Raw genomic sequence first — 18,912 nt, 5'->3', positions numbered from 1 at the left:
ATTGAACGGTGTGTAACGTGGAAATAGCACGGATAGGAGGAGAGTTGGGACGGAGAAAGTGAAGTTAGAATTAGGAAATAAAGTATCCTAGGTGAAAGTGTAAGGGCCTGCTTGGAAGAGGGGGAGTCTGTAGGAATGGGTATTAAAGGTTGCATTTAAGGGATATTGTAAAGAAGGTTTAGTTAGGAAGTAGGAGTCCCTGAGCCTGAGTTTTCAACAAAGGTTCCATTTCTGGAGATTGAAAAATAGGGAAGCAAAAGCATATTCACTGAGGGAAGATGAGGTTGCTTTTATTCGCTCTCAGTGTATGACAAGAGATCCACTAGACAGTTAGAAATGTAAGCTTTGATTCTGGTCAGAGCTTGAGATGCTAGATTTGAATCATTCTCGTTGGCTGATAGTTGAAAATGTGGAGTAAACAGATGAGAGGAAAGGCTGTGTAGAGCAAAAGGAGAAGGTTAACTACATTTGGGGTAAAGTCATGGTCAAAGAAAAAAGGGAACCAGAATGGTACAGTTTCACAGAAAAGAGAGAATCTCTGCTAAATTGAAAAATCACAGGTTAATTCATCCAAAGTAAACTTTTATTATTTGCCTAAGGATATGTTCTTACACTTGGGGTATAAGGATATAAGTTGTGGCAACATAGTTAAGAGCATTAACTGGAGTCAGATTCTAAGGATGTGGATCTCAGTTCCAATACTTGCTGACCAGGAGATATTAGGCAAATTCCTTAATCCTTCTGTACCTCAAGGGGTTACTTTGTGGATTAAAGGAAAATAAGCACCTAGCTTTGCTAAGTGTTCAAAGGATGGTAGTAATATTAATGAGGTCTCATCTTTTCTGTCATCTTGAAAGTTTGAGTTTTGATTCTATGAAGATCATTCTCAAAACATTGTTTAATTTTATAAATATTAAGAGCAAGGGTAAGGCTCCCCCCCTCCCAACAGAATTAGTACAGTTTGAATTGGATCCTGATATGTTGTCAGAGCTTAATCATTATTTCCCAAATGTGTTCCTTGGAGCGTGATCCTTGAAGAATTACTTAGGGCTTATTTAGTAATGTGGTTAGGTAAGTCTGAGAAATGCTTTTTTATTTTACCTTTTTCTTGGCAATTCATAATGTGTATTATTAAAGATTTTAAAAAATTTAACCTGGCATTTTCCAGACTTACTAGATCATAAGATTCCCTTTCTCCCATTTTATATACTGAGTTTTATGTGTTGGAGTTTTACATATTTTACTATTTATTTAATTTAGCATTATATTTTTTATTCACTGTGTCATTTATTTAAAATTTTTTAATTGAGATATAATTCACATACTGTAAAATTCACCATTTTAAAGTATGCAGTTTTTAGTGGTGTTTAGTGTATTCAGAAGGACACACAACCACTGCCACTTCCTAATTACAAAGTAGAGACATCTCGTCAGCACAGAAAGAAACCCCATACAAATTAGCAGTCACTCTCCATCTCCCCCTTACTCCAGCCCCTGGCAATCAGTAATCTACATTCTGTCTTTGGATTTTCCTATTCTGGGCATATCGTATAAGTGGAATTATACAATATGTGAACTTTTGTGTCTGGCTTCTTTCACTTAGCATAATGTTCTTAGGGTTCATCCATGTTGTAACCTATATCAGTACTTCATTCCTTTTTATGGCTGAATAATATTCCATTCTATGGATGATACCACATTTTGTTTATCCATTCATCAGCTGATGAACATCTGGGCTGTTTCCATTTGGGGGGCTATTATGAATAATACTGCTATGAATACTTAATGTACAAGTTTTTGTGTGAACACATGTGTTCGTTTCCCTTAGGTACATATCTAGAGATGGATGCCAGGTCTTATGGTCTATGTTTAATGTTTTGGGGAACTGCTAAACCATTTTCAGTAGCAGCTACACCGTTTAACATCTCCACCAGCAATGTGTTCTGACTTCTCCACATCCTTGCCAACGCTATTTATTTTCCATTTAAAAATTTTTTTGTTATAGCCATCTTCGTGGGTGTGAAATGGTATCTCAGTGTGGTTTTCATTTGCATTTCCCTAATGACCAGTGATGTTGAGCATCTTTTTGTGCGCTAATTGGCTACTTGTATATCTTCTTTAGAGAAATGTCTATTCAAATCCTTTGCCCATTCTAAAATCGAGTTACCATTGACCCTTGAGCAATGAGGAGGTTAGGGGTGCCGACCCTTCCTGCAGTCAAAAATCCCTCTGTAACTTACAGTTGGCCCTTCATATCTGGGGTTCCTCCGATCTGTGGATAATGTAGTTCTGTAGTATTTACTATTGAAAAAAATCCATGTGTAAGTGGACCCATACAATTCAAACCCATGTTGTTCAAGGGTCAGCCGTATTTGTCTTTTTATTGCATCTCATGTATTTTTCTTTTTTTACATCCCCAAACAACATAATACAAAATTATGTCCCTAATGTAGAAGCACTCAAACCATCGTACATGTTTAGTCCTCATCTTTTCCATTGTATGGTTCCTAGTTATTAGTTGAGTGATAAAGTGAACATTCAACGAATTTAGAAGGTTTATGATTTAACACAATCTAAAGCATTTATTCCAGGGGTGATCAAGGCCCATGGGTTTTGCTGTCATTTTGTTTTTCCACTTGCCCCAAGCATTTAGTGAGAAATAGATTTAATTCTATCCAAACATATCTTTATTTTTTGTGTTTTCATTTTCACTGCTCTAGGAAGAATAAATTCCTATACCTATCCAATTACATATTTCCTTTAATCGGCTTTTATGTGCCTAATACTTGAAAGCATAATGATTAGAATAATGTTTAGAAACCTGGTCCAGTACTTACTGGATTTCACAGGTAACTTCTTAACCTGAATTTCCAGTTCCTGAATTTTCCTGTTAACTTTATTTAAAAGTTTGGGTCATGTCAGCCTAAAGACCATACAAATACTTAAATGATTTAGGCTCCTGAATACTTCTGATTTCATTCATGTCTTATGCTAACTTTTAAGTTAACTAACCTTTTTTGTTTTGAGGTAAAATAAGCATAACATAAAATTTATCATTTTAATCATCTTTAAGTATACAGTTCAGTGGCACTAAGTACATTTAGATTGCTGTGCAGTCATCACAACTATCCATCTTCAGAACTTTATCATCATCCTTACTGAAACTCTGTACCCATTAAATAATAGCTCCCCATTCCCTTGTCCCCCCCAGCCCCTGGAAACCACTGTTCTACTTTCTATCTCCATGGTATTTGACTACTTTAGATCCTTGAGATAAGCAGAATCATTTAATATTTGTCCTTTTGTGTCTGGCTTATTTCACTTAATAATGTCTTCAACAACATTGTAAAACAACTATACTCCAGTAAAACTTTTTTTTTAAGACTCAACTTCCTCATATATTTTACTTACTTATTTATTTATTTATTTCTGCGTTGGGTCTTCATTGCTGTGCTCGGGCTTTCTCTAGTTGTGGCGAGCGGGGGCTACTCTTCATTGTGGTGCACCGGCTTCCCATTGCGGTGGGCTTCTCTTGTGGCTGAGCAGGGACTCTAGGCATTCGGGTTTCAGTAGTTGTGGCATGCAGGCTCAGAAGTTGTGGCTCGCAAGCTCTAGAGCCCAGGCTTAGTAGTTGTGGTGCACGGGCTTAGTTGCTCCGTGGCATGTGGGATCTTCCTGGACCAGTGCTCAAATCTGTGTCCCCTGTATTGGCAGGCAGATTCTTAACCACTGCGCCACCAGGGAAGTCCTCCAATAAAATTTAATTTAAAAAAAACGTCTTCAGAATTCATCCATGTTGTAGCCTGTGTCAAAATCTAATTATGTAGCCTTTTAAAGGCTACGTAATATTCCATTGTATGTACATAACACATTTTGTTTATCCATTCATCTGCTGATGGACATTTGGGTTGTTTCCACCTTTTGGCTATTATGGATAATGCTGCTATGACCATTGGTGTACAAATACCTGTTTGGGTCTCTACTTTCAATTCTTTGTTGTATGTACCCAGAAGTGGAATTATTGGATCAAGTGGTGATGCTATGTTTATTTTTTTTTAACCAACTTTGTTTTAAACTCAGTTAAATCCTCGTGGTCCTTTAGTATTTTATCTTTTTTATTTTATATCGGTCAGGGTGGGTTAAAACGAATTTGCAGTAGCTCTTTTACACAATAGTATTCCGAGGGGAAGGTGCTAGTGTTGGTACTTAGAAGTATGCTTTGTGTACCTATAATTTGACTATTTCAAAATATGTCAGTATAAGAATTAGAGTACACATCTTGTCTTACCAGATTGGAATCACCATTAGCTCCTTGCTACTCCTGTCAGGCGCGTGGAAGCAATGTACAGAAAAAAAACAGATACAGTAATTTAAAATCCTCTTTACCTTTTTAAAGCTTGCCTTATTTAATACCAACTCCAAGGGAGGTAATATCTGAGTTTTGCATAAAGTTGGCTAAGTAACAAAGAGAAGGATGTTTTTCTGGCTCTGAAGCCCATGTTCTTTCTGTTATACAGCAGTTAGGTCCCTTACTTCTTTTTTTTTAATTTTTAAATTTAATTTTTTATTTTGGAATGTAGTTGATTTACAGTGTTGTGTTAGTTTCAGGTGTACAGCTAAGTGATTCAGTTATACATATATTATACATATATCCATTCTTTTTCAGATTCTTTTCCCATGTAGGTTATTACAGAATATTGAGTAGAGTTCTTTGTGCTATACAGTAGGTCCTTTTGTTGTGCAAGAAGTTGTATTAGAGAATAGATTTCAATTATCTGTAATTTAGGTTTGGTGAGAGAAGTCCCATTTTAGAATAGATTGTGCAGAATTGGCCACAGATCTCAGGAGGATGAAATTGGCATTCTCAATAAATTTCTAAGGGAAGCTACAAGTGCAAAGCTAATATAAGTGTAAATGAAAATTCCTACCCATTGCTGTGGCTTTCTTAAATTAAAAAGAGAGATTTGAAAATTTTTCCCAGAAAAATGATACTTTGTAATTTTAAAACGTATTTGTTATCTGCTGAAGCATAACTTAGCCTTGAAGTCTTTCTCTATAAAATACAAACTCTGGTAAGAAAATGGTGACCATTCATAGAGGGGTAAAGAAGGTGGGGAATGTAGGGTTTTTAATGATAGAGGACAATGTAAAATTCATGTGAGAACACTAATTGCTCCGGTGATGACAGTGTGAGAGCTTTCGGTTGGCAGATTGCAGTTCACTTTGCAGCGTTTTTGCTACTTAAAGGTCAGTTAAACAGACTAGGAAATCGCCAAAATTGGGGTAGTTGAAAAAGTAGTAACCATTAAACTGTCTCCTCTTCTTAGAAGCCTGCTGTGACCTTGCCAGGCAAAACTAATTGCTCCTCCCTGCATGCTTCCTTCCCTTTAAACATTGTGATTGTCTCCCTTGGCTAGTTTGTGAACGTCTTCAGGGCAGAGGTGGCATGTCTTAACTCTGTATTTTCAGTGCTCAGTATAATGGCTTACACACAGTAGACCACTTTAAACATTGGCTGAGTCTCTTCCTAGTGTGAGACTTAGGCACAAATATAATAGCATGAGAAGCAGCAGCTACTGTCATTACCAGAAGAGAGGCGATCTGAATCAGAGTTGAGATGTGGCCAAGAACTGAGGAAACCACCGTAAGAGAAACCAGAGAGAAGATTTTTTTGTTTCATGTGGTACATCAAGCTGTTTCGTTGGCTCATTTCCTCGATACTTTGGCCCATGACCTGAAAATCTCTTGTTTATTTAGCAGGCACTGAGGCATGAAATTTGTGGGGTGACAGAAGTATGTAATTTTAATACCATATAATACCATGTAGTACATTTAATACAGTGTAATAAGCCACAGTAGGCACATGTCCATAGGGTATTACTCTGTGAAAGAGGGACTGGGGGAACCCTTCATAGAAGTTAGCACGGTAGCTGAAGAAGAGAGAAGGGAGAATACCTCCTGCCAGCAGTCTGTGAAGAGAGGCTTCACCTCCCAGCACAGTAGATAGAGTCCAGGAGTGGAGGGAGGTGGATGCGGCTGGCGCAGGTGGGGCACGTAATGGGAAATAAGGTGGAGAGATGACTGGGAGAAACCTTAATCTCTGCTTTTGCTTTTCGTCTCCTGTCTTCTCTTTGTGCTAGTCTATGGAATTTTTGCTTTAACCATGAGTAATGGGGAGCCACTGGAGTATTTTACACAGCAGAATGATTGGCATGATCAGAAACAAAGGCAGACTGGCCATCATGTAACCACATAGAGGATGAATTGAAGGGCAGAATATGGAGTTGGGTAGATGGATTTGGAGACTGTTGCAGTATCCAAACAAGAGATAAAGAGTTCCTATTGTATGATTTCATTTATATGCTCTGTCCAGAAGAGGCAGATTCATAGAGACAGAAAGTAAATTAGTGGTTGCTAGGGTCTGGGTTTGGGTAACAAGGAGTGACAACTGATGGGTACAGGTTTTCCTTTTGGGGTGATGAAAGTATCCTGGAATTAGATAGTAGTGATAATTGTGCAACTTTGTGAATGTACTTGAAAACCCACTGAATTGTATGTTTTTAAGTTGTGGATTTGATGGTGTGTGAATTATATCTCAGTGGAAAGAGAGAGAGAGGAAGAGTTCCTGAAACAAGCAGGAACAGTGAGCATAAAGAAACCTGAGATGGGTTGGAGAGAAACTCAGTGGTCCAGAATTGACAGGACTTGGAGAGGGAATACTGGCAAGGTCCAAAGTGAAATAGAGGCTGGCCCTGCAGTTTCTAATCTGTATGATTGAATTGATGGGGAAGAAAATTCTGGAAAAAGCAAGTGTGTAGAAACATATAATGAATTGTGTGAAATGTTTTGAATGTGTAATCAAGGCAAGCAGTTGACGGTAAAGGCCCAGATTTCAGGAGAGACTCTGGGCCTAGGAAAAGAAGTGAGTACGGACGGGATGTTGATGGAAGAAGTCAGTCAGGCTGCTGATGGACGACACCTTGCCCCCCACCCTCTTTGGGAAGTAATGTCCCATTGGCTCCTTGTCCTCCAAGCTGATGTACAGGTGTGGTGCTGGTGGTGGTGGTTTTTAAATAAAGCTGAATCTTTACATTACTTTTCAGGCAGAGGCAAGACTGGCAGCAAAACGGGCTGCCCGAGCAGAAGCAAGAGATATCCGCATGAGAGAACTGGAACGGCAACAAAAAGAGGTAATTTGGGTGGATAACCCTGAGTTAGTGTTGGTCTCAAAAATATCAATACTTGGCTAGTTTCCGTCTGAAGTAAAACTGGTTTCTTCTGAAACACTGGGAATAGAATAACCTGATGTATATATTTTAACAAGCCATTTATGTCAGCAAGTTAAATGCAATATTTGTTTTAAATCATAACAGCAAACACATACATAGTTCTTACTCATTATAAGTTACTATTGTGTAATAAGTGCTTGTAACAGCTAAAGTAGGCTTAGCGATGACAAAGTTATTTCCTGTGGTCATAAGTGTCCTAGAATTTTGATTAATTATGTTATGATGTCTACATAGTAAAACTGAAATCATACAACCTTACAGTTTGTAAGCATATTTAATAATAGAAGAAAATATTCATCTAAGAAAATGAAAAAAAAAGCACAACTGTAAGATGGGTGGAACTCCAGTTTTGTGTTACAAAAACTAGTATCTGTATATAGGTCAAAAACTACTGGAAAGAAGTGATTACTACCAGTACTTTGGTTTATCTATGATGGAATTATGATTGGTTTTATGTTCTTATGCTTTTCTATAGTTAATACATTTCAATATGTTTTAATTATCGGAAAGAAAAGCAAAAAAAAATTTTTTTTAAGTAAGCATATAGAAATTGGGTTGCTTTAAAATGAAACAAATACTCTTTTTTACTCTTTCCTTCTGACATTGACCTAGCTCCGAAAATTCCCGTAAAAAATATTTCTGGTGTTGTATTAGTACGAAGTGGGGTGTAAAACCTGCAGGGCAGTATTAAACACTTTATTTTGAGGTTGGTGGTGGATCTTCTGTTAATGTGTTAAAGAGATGTGCATAGAGTCCATATTGTCACAGCTCAAAAACAAAACCAAAAGCAGTTAATATATTGCTAAATTTTTTAACCTCATAGCTTCAAATATGAATGCAATTCTTAGCTTGAAATGAAAATGTGACAATGTATTGTCTTTTATACTCCTAAAATTATAAGGATACAGTTATTAAGTATAAGTTTTATTTATAGTTCTCTAAACTACAGAGGACCATATATCTCTATTATTGAGCATATTTAGCTTAGTATGTTCTGTATTTTGAATGTGTAACAACTTTGAATTAACAATCATTGCTGTTCAGGACAATTGTATGTGATTAATTTAAGACTTTTCATAGAATGCAGTATGTTGGATGCTTTAGTTTATGAAACTTTTGCATTTGTAGCACTCTTATCATTCCTTTGATCGGAAATGGGGACAGATTCAGAAGTGGCTGGTAGGCCAGGATTGCCTGCCCTGCATGTTGTGATCAGTTGCTGAAATATGCAGTCTCAAAGTAAAACATTGACTAATCGTTTGCCAAGTAGGAGTGTTTGTCATGTTTGAACCTAAAGGTCAGAGAGTGTCTCTTCTGCCTGTAGTGGACCAAGTGTGTGCATGGAGTCCAGCCATTTCTGTTGTAGTTACAGCCTCACACTCATCTCATGAATGCTCCTGACCAAGAAAGATTGAGTAGATGAATGTGTTTTCTTTCTATGGGTTTGTTCTTCTGTCCCTCAGATTTGTCCCTCTACCCCTCTCATTCCTTCCACCGCCCTCCACCCCGCCTCTCCTTCCCTGTTCCCTTCTTCCTTTCTCTCTTTTTTTTAAAAAAACTAAGTCAGCAGGGTTTTCATTGAGGGATGACCCAAGTCATTCTTTCATCTCCTCTGAAAATTACTTCTTTTGTTTTACCATCACTCCCAGATTTGTTAGCAGCAAGAACAAACTGCAACCAGTAGAGTATTAGTTACTGTGAGTCATTCCTAAATTGGAACTTTTTTCAGTGTTGATAAGTCTCCCAGCTGCCTCCTATTGCAGGGGTTCTTAGCTTGGTATGTGAATAGGCATGGGGGATGGGGCATGAAGCCTTAAAATCTCAGGCAAGGATTTGAGTATATGTGTGTTTTCATGTGAAATGCCCACAGGCATTTTTATCATCAGATTCTCGGAGGAGTCTGATCCTAAGAGGTTAAGAACCACTATCTAATTGTTGCTGGACAAGCAACTTTCATAAACAGATCCCTTCTAGAATAGCATTCTAAGGTATAACCAGAATGAAAATATTTATGACTGTATTGACCTACACATTTAAAACTTTATCATACTTCTCATTGTGATATTTTAGAAAAGAGAGAAAAAAGATGTTTGGTTGCTTAAAATTAAGCGAATCCTCATGTATGTGTTTGTTATTTTGGAGTGGAACTTGTCCTTTCTTGTTACTAAAGCTAGCTTAATTATTTTTATTTAAAGTGTCTTCTGCATGTAACTGGCTTAATATTACTGATGATGTCTTAAAAATGTTTGGTGTGAATATAAGAAATCGGTTTTACTTACAAAAATAGAAATATTAATTTCTTCTTTTAATTGTGTATAATAGTTCTCAAATTAAATTGCCTAAGATTTTAATGTCTTAGGGCAGACCAAAACATTAAATAAGAAGAAAAGTCTAAGTTAGAAGTTTAATATTTGATTCCTATGTTTAAAGGCCATGAAGATAAACATATTTTTTATCTCTGTGAAAGGTGTGCAGGTCTGGCAGTGAACGTGCTAGATTTTCATGGAAGGGGGTTAGAGGCTTAAAATGCAGGTGGCAACTAACCCAAGTCTTCAGTAATAGGTAGGATTTGGACATGCAGGGAAGGTGGGGTTTAGTTTCGGATGGGAATAATTAACACTCTAACCCCTTCTGACACTTGCTTTTACTGCTTTAAAACTGAGTTTTCCTCTCACTTCTTATCTTATCCTTGTCTCTCTGGCTGCTTTCTGTCTATGAGCTTATAGTATAAGTTGGCATGTGAGAGTCACAATATAAAATATAAATTACTAATAAATTTATAATGAAATAATGTATATACAAACAATTGGATTGTCAGTTATTAGAAGGAAGAATCTTCCTATATTAAAAATTTCTCCTAATTTTATTACTTCTTCGTCTGGGGGTAGGCTGTTGGGATGTGAATAGGGAACCCAAGGGCGTGAGGCTCAGGAATGAAGCTATTGTTGAGTGCATATCTGTGTGCCAACACTGTGCTCATGCTTTTTATATATGTGTTCATTCCCCATTATAAGATAGATACATTATCTCCATTTTATAGATAGGTGATAAAGGATTGGTGAAGTAAACAACTTGCTTCGTTGTGACAGACACAGAATTCTAAGGGATGAGAGGGCACCCCATGTGCTAATAATGGAGCGGGAGGTAGAAGGACCAAGAAGAAAAGGGCCTATGTCTCTCCGGGCTTCCAATTGGTCTTAGGTTAGCCAGTGCTTCTGTTTATAAACTGGATGTCTGAAGCAGTGGCGTGTTGGTGACCTGAAAGAGTAAATGCAGTTTCTGAAGTTTCCTAATTTAAAACTGAGGGAATGGCTGCAGCCTTGAATTAAGTATTTGTTGTCAGAGAAGATGGCCAGGTGTATTCCCAGGATTGTGGGCTTTTTTTTTTTTTTCTTAATAAAACCACTTCACCTTCACTCCAAGTGAACTTTTAAAAACAGAATATGGGGTTTCCCAGGTGGCGCAGTGGTTGGGAGTCCGCCTGCCGATGCAGGGGACACGGGTTTGTGCCCTGGTCTGGGAGGGTCCCACGTGCCGCGGAGCGGCTGGACCCGTGAGCCATGGCCACTGGGCCTGCGCGTCCAGAGCCTGTGCTCCGCAACGGGAGAGACCACGACAGTGAGATGCCTGCGTACCGCAAAAAAAAAAAAAAAAAAAAAAAAACAGAATATGTTTTATTTCCATTAATTTAACTTGAATGTATCAAAACATAATTTTCCAGAAAGCTTTAACGATAAATATCCATCTTTAAAGGCATTGTCCTGTTCGTTCAGCTTTGGATCCTTTAAACTAATAAGGAGACTCCCAGGACAATGAAAATGTTTTGTTTTCCTGATGTGGAAGAGAGGGATACTCTGCGTTGTAACTGGTACCTAAGAACACGGTTTGCTGAAATTTTTTCTATTGGGTTTCTGATGCTAGTAATTCAAGAAAAGCCAATTGGCAGTTTCCATACTACCCCAGAAATACCTGCAAAAGGAAGCTTTTTTTTTTTTTCTTTTTTTGTATTCCAGAGGAGGAGAAAGCTCTGAGTAAAAACCGGGATACCTTGCCATTTTCTTCATGTTCTTTCTATGTAATCAGTCTGGATTTAGCCAGTATAGGTTCAATGGTCTGTTGAGTTAGAAGATATGAATGCTGATCCCAGCTTTCTGACTTTGTTGATTCCTAATCTTTTTGTGCTGCAGGGTTTTTTGTACTGTAAAATGAAGGGATCAGACTAGATGATCTTTTTTTTTTTTTTTTGGTACGTGGGCCTCTCACTGTTGTGGCCTCTCCCGTTGCAGAGCACAGGCTCCGGACGTGCAGGCCCAGCGGCCATGGATCACGGGCCCAGCTGCTCCACGGCATGTGGGATCTTCCCGGACCAGGGCACGATCCCGTGTCCCCCTGCATCGGCAGGCGGACTCTCAACCACTGTGCCACCAGGGAAGCCCAGACTAGATGATCTTTAAGAATCCTCTAGCTGTTAAAAATAATTCTAGATTTGGCGCTAGGGTCTTTTCTTTTATACAAGGGTTTCCTTCTATTTCTTCCTATTTGCCACTGTGCAAAAGTATTCCAGGTAGAGGGAGTAGTTTAAGACTACCTGAATACCTGCCTTTCTGTAGAAGAGTAGCGCTCCATGGCAGACTCTTAGTAAAATATGTGCTTTGAGTCTTTTTTGGTGTAATAAAAATTTGCTTTGAGCTTCCCTTACTGTTTGTATGGTTGCCACTAGCCATATGTGGATAATTAGGTTTGGATTTAAATTGATTAAAATAAAAAATTTCTTTCCTCAGTTGTACTTCTAGCAGTTCAAGTGCTCAGTAGCCACGTGTGGCTAGTGGCTACCATACTAGACAGCACAAACATAGAACATTTCCATTGTCACAGAAAGTTCTGTTGGATAGTGGTTGTTTAAGGGGTTGTTTATGACTATGGAATAAACTGTATTCCCTCAGTTTAAATTAACCAGCCTGTATGGGTTTACATTTTATTCTGTAGTTCTTCTGAACTCTTTTTAGGCCATTTTTTTCAAATGGGGCTAAAAAGAAAGCTGTGTAAATCTAGGGGTATATCAATACTTAATAAGATATTGTTATTTAGGATTATTTTTATAATAGGTATAATTAAGAATATGAATTCATCTGTCTGCTGCATCTTTAATGGGCTGTGCTCTTTAGAGGCAGGTTTTTAATTTCTTTTTAATTAATTAATTTTTTATTGGAGTAAAATTGCTTTACAATGTTGTGTTAGTTTCTGCTGTACAACTAAGTGAATCAGTTATATGTATACCTATATCCCCTCCCTCTTGGACCTCCCTCTCCTCCTTTCCCCACCCATCCCACCCATCTAGGTCATTGCAGAGCACCAAGCTGAGCTCCCTGAGCTATACAGCAGGTTCCCACTAGCTATCTGTTTTACACATAGTGTATTTATGTCAAACCTAATCTCCCAATTCGTCCCACCCTCCCCTTCCCCCACTGTGTCCACATGTCCGTTCTCTACGTCTGTGTTTCTTCTATTCCTGCCCTGCAAATAGGTTTATCTGTACGATTTTTCTAGATTCCATATATATGCATTAATGTACAATATTTGTTTTTCTCTTTCTGGCTTACTTCACTCTGCATGACAGACTCTAGGTCCATCCACATCTCTACAAATGACCCAGTTTCTTTCCTTTTTATGGCTGAGTAATATTCAGTTGTACATATGTACCACATCTTTATCCATTCATCTGTCAGTGGACATTTAGTTTGCTTCCATGTCCTGGCTATTGTAAATAGTGTAGCAATGAACATTGTGGTACATGTGTCCTTTTGAATTATGGTTTTCTCAGGGTATATCCCCAGTAGTGGGATTGCTGGGTAATGTGGTAGTTCTATTTTTAGTTTTTTAAGGAACTTCCATACTGTTCTCCATAGTGACTGTATCAATTTACATTGGCACCAATAGTGCAAAAGGTTTCCCTTTTCTCCGCACCCTCTTCAGCATTTATTGTTTGTAGATTTTTTGATGATGGCCATTCTGACTGATGTGAGGTGATACCTCATTGTAGTTTTGATTTGCATTTCTCTAATAATTAATGATGTTGAGTATCTTTTCATGTGTAGAGGCGGGTTTTTTAGAGTGCTCTTGTGTAGTAGGTGGAATGAAAAGAAAGGATAGAATAAAGATTGAGCATTAAACCATGTATGTCACCCTAGTACCCCAAATAATACTGGGAGGGGGCATGTAGAATTAACTTGCCTGTGTAGCACAAGGCTCTTTATACTAACCAAGCTAACTAGCCTAGAACTGGTTACCACTTAATAAGCTGTACCTACTCTGCTGGGCTAACAGACATGCTCCCCAAACTTTTGTGGTATATCACCTGATAATCAAAGAAAGGAAAGAAACTTGCTTGGCTCCTTACAGATTACATGTGTCTATTACATAACAAAAATGTGAATTGGTGAATTCCTGAAGATCAGAACACCATATTGGATATTGAATTATTGAATCATACTGGTGCTTATAAACCGACTTCTGAACAGATTTGATCAAATGCATCAGTGTACACAGCACGTGACAACCAACAAGAGTTTTTTGGACTTGTATTCAAAGATCATGACCAACATAAAACATTAAATTGTGGTGTTTCAGTTGAATTACTGTTTCTGGATTTGAGATGAATGGTCAGGCATAGCCATCTGCTCTGCCTGCATGATGATAGTGCTGTATCGTCATGGGGTGTTGAAGGATTGATGCATTTTGGAAAAAGCAGTGTTGATTAGCTATGAACTCAGCTGGACAGTTTTGTGTAGATTCTTAGTCAGTGCAAATTACTTTAACACTTGGGACTTTGAAATTCTGATCAGAAGTTTCTTACACTTGATTAGGTTCTAGGGACTAGTCATTTAATTTCACGACTCTGTACTTAATGCTCCAGTGCTAATAGCTGAATATGGAAAAGTTTAGAATTACATTTAATTAGTCAACTGTTTGGAGGTTTTTGTTTTTTTTTTTTTTAACAATCTTCATAAGGCATAACTTTGAGGTAACTTTATCAATTCTGAAATATTTATTCAATTTCTTCTAATTTTAAGTAGTTTTTCATATTAACAACACACAGTCAGGGGCTATTTCATTTAGTTGTTCTCTTCTTTTCCAGTTAGAGTGGTAAAAGAAAAAGAAAAAAACTTTTTTTGCAATGATCACAAAATTATAACCCAAATCTTTTTAAAGCAACACATTGTCACCTTAAACCACATCTGTAATAGAATAAACATTTCTTCCTGCCTTGGGTAAACATCATAATGAAAAAATAGATCAAAGTCTGCTTTTAATGCTGACCTCAATTTCTGTTTAAGTATACTTGCTTATTTTTATCTTGGTACATTGAACTCCCTTAGTCATATATAGAGTACCTTCTACAAGTGGTCAGATATATCTATCTATCCATAGATAGATAGATAAATAGATACATGATAGATACACACACACACTTGTTCAAATAAAAACACTGCCAAGATTATTTCTACTTTCTTTCCAACTGAGGGACATGGCTGCCCCAAACCCAGCTTTTGAGGATGAGCTGTCCCTACCGCCTGCTGTGGGGAAGGTGCTGCTGGGCTCAGCTGTTCTGACCAACAGCCTTTGGCTGAGTGATTAACTCTCCATGTACTTTCTCCTTTCCCAGGATGAGTTGGAAAGGGCCAGGTATTCCCACCGGTCCAGTCATCATCGTCCTTCTCTGGTTTGTAATAACTTGCAAACTTACCTCTAATACTTTTCCTCATCAACTTGCCATAGTCACTCACACACCTTTACTATGTTTGTTTTTATTTTTATCAGGGAGTTGAGGATGCGTTGTCCATTCGAAGTCTTGGCAGTCACAGGGTTGGTATTTTAAGTTGTTTACACCCCCATAGCAAAGCTATTCCTTTGCCTTTTTTTTTTTTTTTTTTTTTTTTTTTGGTGGTACGCAGGCCTCTCACTGTTGTGGCCTCTCCCGTTGCGGAGCACAGGCTCCGGACGCGCAGGCTCAGTGGCCATGGCTCACAGGCCCAGCCGCTCCGCGGCATGTGGGATCTTCCCGGACCGGGGCATGAACCCGTGTCCCCTGCATCGGCAGGAGGACTCTCAACCACTGCGCCACCAGGGAAGCCCCTGCCTTTTTTTAAAACACAGAAATATTGGCAAAGCTGTTTCATTGGAAAATGATGCTTTCAAATTATTGCTGTAAGTAAATCAGTTCTAAAATCATGAATATTTTCATCTATTAACATATATATTCACTTTTTCTATAAAAGGACCTTTGATTTTGGAAAACCATCACAAAATAATAAGGTTAATTTTATAGAATAACATCGGCATGGTTCTAGCTTTCAGATTTTTCCTACTTTCATATTTTTTTAAATGACAATTGATTAAATAAAATTTATTATTTTGGAGCTTGGGTGACTAATTATAGTTTTATTCAGTGGGAAAATTGAGCTTCTGATTTTAAAAATGCCTGTCTTATCATACTTATAGAAATTATCATGTTTCAACATTTTGATTAACATTTTGTAGTTTGTCTCAAGTTTTTAGCATACATCATTGTAAATCAAGATAAATGAGAAATCGCTCATCAAAGGCTTGCATATTGTGCCAGGAAACTGACTCTCTTCTTAAATAATTGTGCTTTAAACCTTAGAGCAATGCTTTTTTAATTTACACATTGATAATATTGTATATGTACTTACATCTAGATTTTTCATCAGTAAAATTACCTTTCTTGCTAAGGTCTATATTTGTTAATTCTCCCCAGGTCTAGTTTTCTTCCTATCTTGTATAATGTATAAAAATACACTATATTAAACTGAGTGTGTTCTGGTATACTAATTATTGATGTGTTTGTATCCTTAAATAGTCTTTTACTCTGGTTATATTTCTTATTGGTGAATGTAATCTACTGTCTTTTTAGAATAAGTTAGTAAACTAATTCTTGAATCATAAGTATTTTGGTTAATTATAAAAATTTAGATTTATAAGAATATTAAAAAGCCTTTATAGAAATCTAATCAGTAGTTTAAGAAACTATCATTTAAGAATGATTTTGCAGGGGAAATACTTTTTTTTGTTTGTTTTTGTTTTGTTTTATTTTTTTTTAAACATCTTTATTGGAGTATAATTGCTTTACAATGGTATGTTAGTTTCTGCTTTATAACAATCAGGGCTTCCCTGGTGGTGCAGTCGTTGAGGGTCCGCCTGCTGATGCAGGGGACACAGGTTCGTGCCCTGGTCCGGGAAGATCCCACATCCCGCGGAGCGGCTGAGCCCGTGAGCCATGGCTGCTGAGCCTGCACGTCCGGAACCTGTGCTCCGCAGCGGGAGAGGCCACAACAGTGAGAGGCCCGCGTACCTCAAAAAAAAAAACAAAACAAAGTGAATCAGCTATACATAAACCTATATCCCCTTATCTCCTCCCTCTTACATCTCCCTCCCACCCCTCTAGGTGGTTACAAAGCACCAAGCTGATCTTGCCGAGAAATACTTTAAGAACAACTTGTCATGCTTCTCCCTGGAGATATTGTTTTTTCTCTCACAGGGAGTTAGTCAACAGAAGCTTGAAAGTTGAGCCTTAAGGGCTTTGAAAATAATCCCATCTTTCCTCTTTTCAAAAAAACGTATGAGTTTTCCCTTTACTTTTCATTGTAATGTTCATAGTGTGAAGTTTCACACAGTTTTTATCAAGCAGATTATTTGTAAATTTGTATGGAAAACTTGGTTATATATTAGTTTAACCTAATGGTAAAACCATCCAAGTTCAACCTAATTTAGGGGCCTTTAAAACATTTGCAAACAAACAAAAAAGAAATCTGCAATTAAATAAATAAGGAATTGTTTATCCAGGGTGTCTATAAAGTAATGAGGTTGATTTTCATTTCATGGAAATTATATCATTAAATAAATTTAAGATATAACTAGAACTCTCACAATATTTTATTTCATTATGGTAATTACGAAAATTTGCTGTTATGGGAAAAAGAGTAAAGCTCCTAATTAAAAAAATCAGTATGCGAACTTAAAGATTAATAAAAAATTTTACCCTGTAGAGGAGACTTTGGAACTTTACTGTGTTTGTGTGTACATTTAGCACATTTAAAATATTTAGACTTTCCTGGGAATGTCTGATTTGAAATGAAAGCTCACTAATAACATAGTTTAAAAGAAATGTAATTGAGATAAGAGTTTTTTTTTTCTCTTAACTAGATAATATTGGGAGTTCTAAGTTTTCATCAGATTATTTGCTTTTTAAAGTAACTTTACCGTCTACATTAAACTGAATAAATATGTAGACAACTTTTGTTCTCTGTAAAAATAATTGTGATGGTTTAAAACACTGACCTAAATTTTATTGGGATTTGCTATATTATTTGGGGGGGTTTGGTATTTCTCTGCCAGTTTTTTTTTTTAACTTATGAGCTGTATATTAAAATGTCTAAGACTTTTGGACCTTGTATTTGATATATGAACATTAGATATATGTACCTGGATATGAGGCAGATGTATTTATGGTTTTATGCCACATTCTTAGGACTTTGATCTTTCCTTTTGTCCAGTTAGCTTGCAGGTACTGCTTTCTTTTTTTTTTGGTACTGTTTTCTTGAAAGGTGTCCTACCAGAAGCTATTTGGGCTGGAGATGGTAACAGTGTTATAGACATTCTCCATAAAAATAGAAAGAGCAAAGATAGTTCAAGACTGAATGGTAGGTTTGGGGAAGGAAGATTAAATCAAAGCCCTGAGTCTAGAATTGAAACAATGTTTCTTTAAAAAACATCTACCTTAAAAAAAAAAAAAAAAAAATCTTACAAAGTGCTTGGCCACTGCTTTATACAGTGAAATACAAGAAGACTATAAGGAAGAGATCCAAAATTAGAAGATGAAGTGATCTTGAATCAGAGTGGTAGAGATACATTGCAGTTTTAATTGGTGGAGATTTTTATTGTTGTTTTTATCAGTTCCTATTTATATATCAGTTGCCTTAGTATAATTTTAATGAAGTTAATTTTAATATGCTTGCAATTTGTGTTTTGTCACTTACTCCTACACTGTTTAATTCCATGGAAGAACCCATCGAAGGACGTAATGGGGACACATTGGAGCAGAGCCAGTACACCCAAAAGGAAAGGCATCATGGTGTGTAGCCCAGAGAAATGTGCCGTGTTAGTATTGTGCGTTCACTGTTGACTCACAGAGTCCTACGGGCTTGAGTAATAGGACCATTCTAACAGAAATGAACACCTGCTGAACTTTGTTTCTACAACCTGTTTTCTGTACTTTTTAAAAATTTAATTTCCAAATGAAAACTTTGAGGTAACTTTTTCTGAGTGTTAAAAAAAACATTTTTGGATAGATTATAATAGCAAGTTTGGAAACATTTTATTTAGCTAGAGCCCTTAATATTTTCAGTTCTCCCTCCTTTGATGAATCATTTGTTTTTAAATAACATAAATACCAACTGGCACATATTGGAGGATTCTTTTTGTTTACTCAGTTGTTCTAGTAGCAAGTGAGGTGTCCAAGTTATGGATTTTTTCTACCAGATTCAGCAATTTTTAAAACTACCTGAGGGAATTCCCAGGCGGTCCAGTGGTCAGAACTCCGCTCTTC

The 18,912-nt window shown here is 37.1% G+C and overlaps 1 protein-coding gene across 4 annotated transcripts in view; it reads left to right on the top strand.

The window, feature by feature from the left end:
- LRRFIP2 (LRR binding FLII interacting protein 2) overlaps positions 1 to 18,912 on the top strand; it is a 98,702-nt gene that overhangs the window by 11,256 nt on the left and 68,534 nt on the right. For 2 of the 4 annotated variants that reach the window (XM_007462707.1, XM_007462706.1), the window contains exon 2: positions 7,104 to 7,190. In XM_007462707.1, the coding sequence (XP_007462769.1) occupies positions 7,104 to 7,190 (87 nt within the window). Of the gene's footprint in view, positions 1 to 7,103; positions 7,191 to 8,417; positions 8,469 to 14,952; positions 15,010 to 15,107; positions 15,153 to 18,912 lie in introns of all 4 variants that reach the window. The other 2 variants (XM_007462704.1, XM_007462705.1) reach the window with 2 other exon arrangements.

The sequence above is a fragment of the Lipotes vexillifer genome, unplaced genomic scaffold (assembly GCF_000442215.2).
Source record: "Lipotes vexillifer unplaced genomic scaffold, Lipotes_vexillifer_v1.1 scaffold539, whole genome shotgun sequence".
In the NCBI taxonomy this organism is placed as follows: domain Eukaryota; kingdom Metazoa; phylum Chordata; class Mammalia; order Artiodactyla; family Lipotidae; genus Lipotes; species Lipotes vexillifer.
This window is presented reverse-complemented; position numbering and strand designations above follow the sequence as displayed.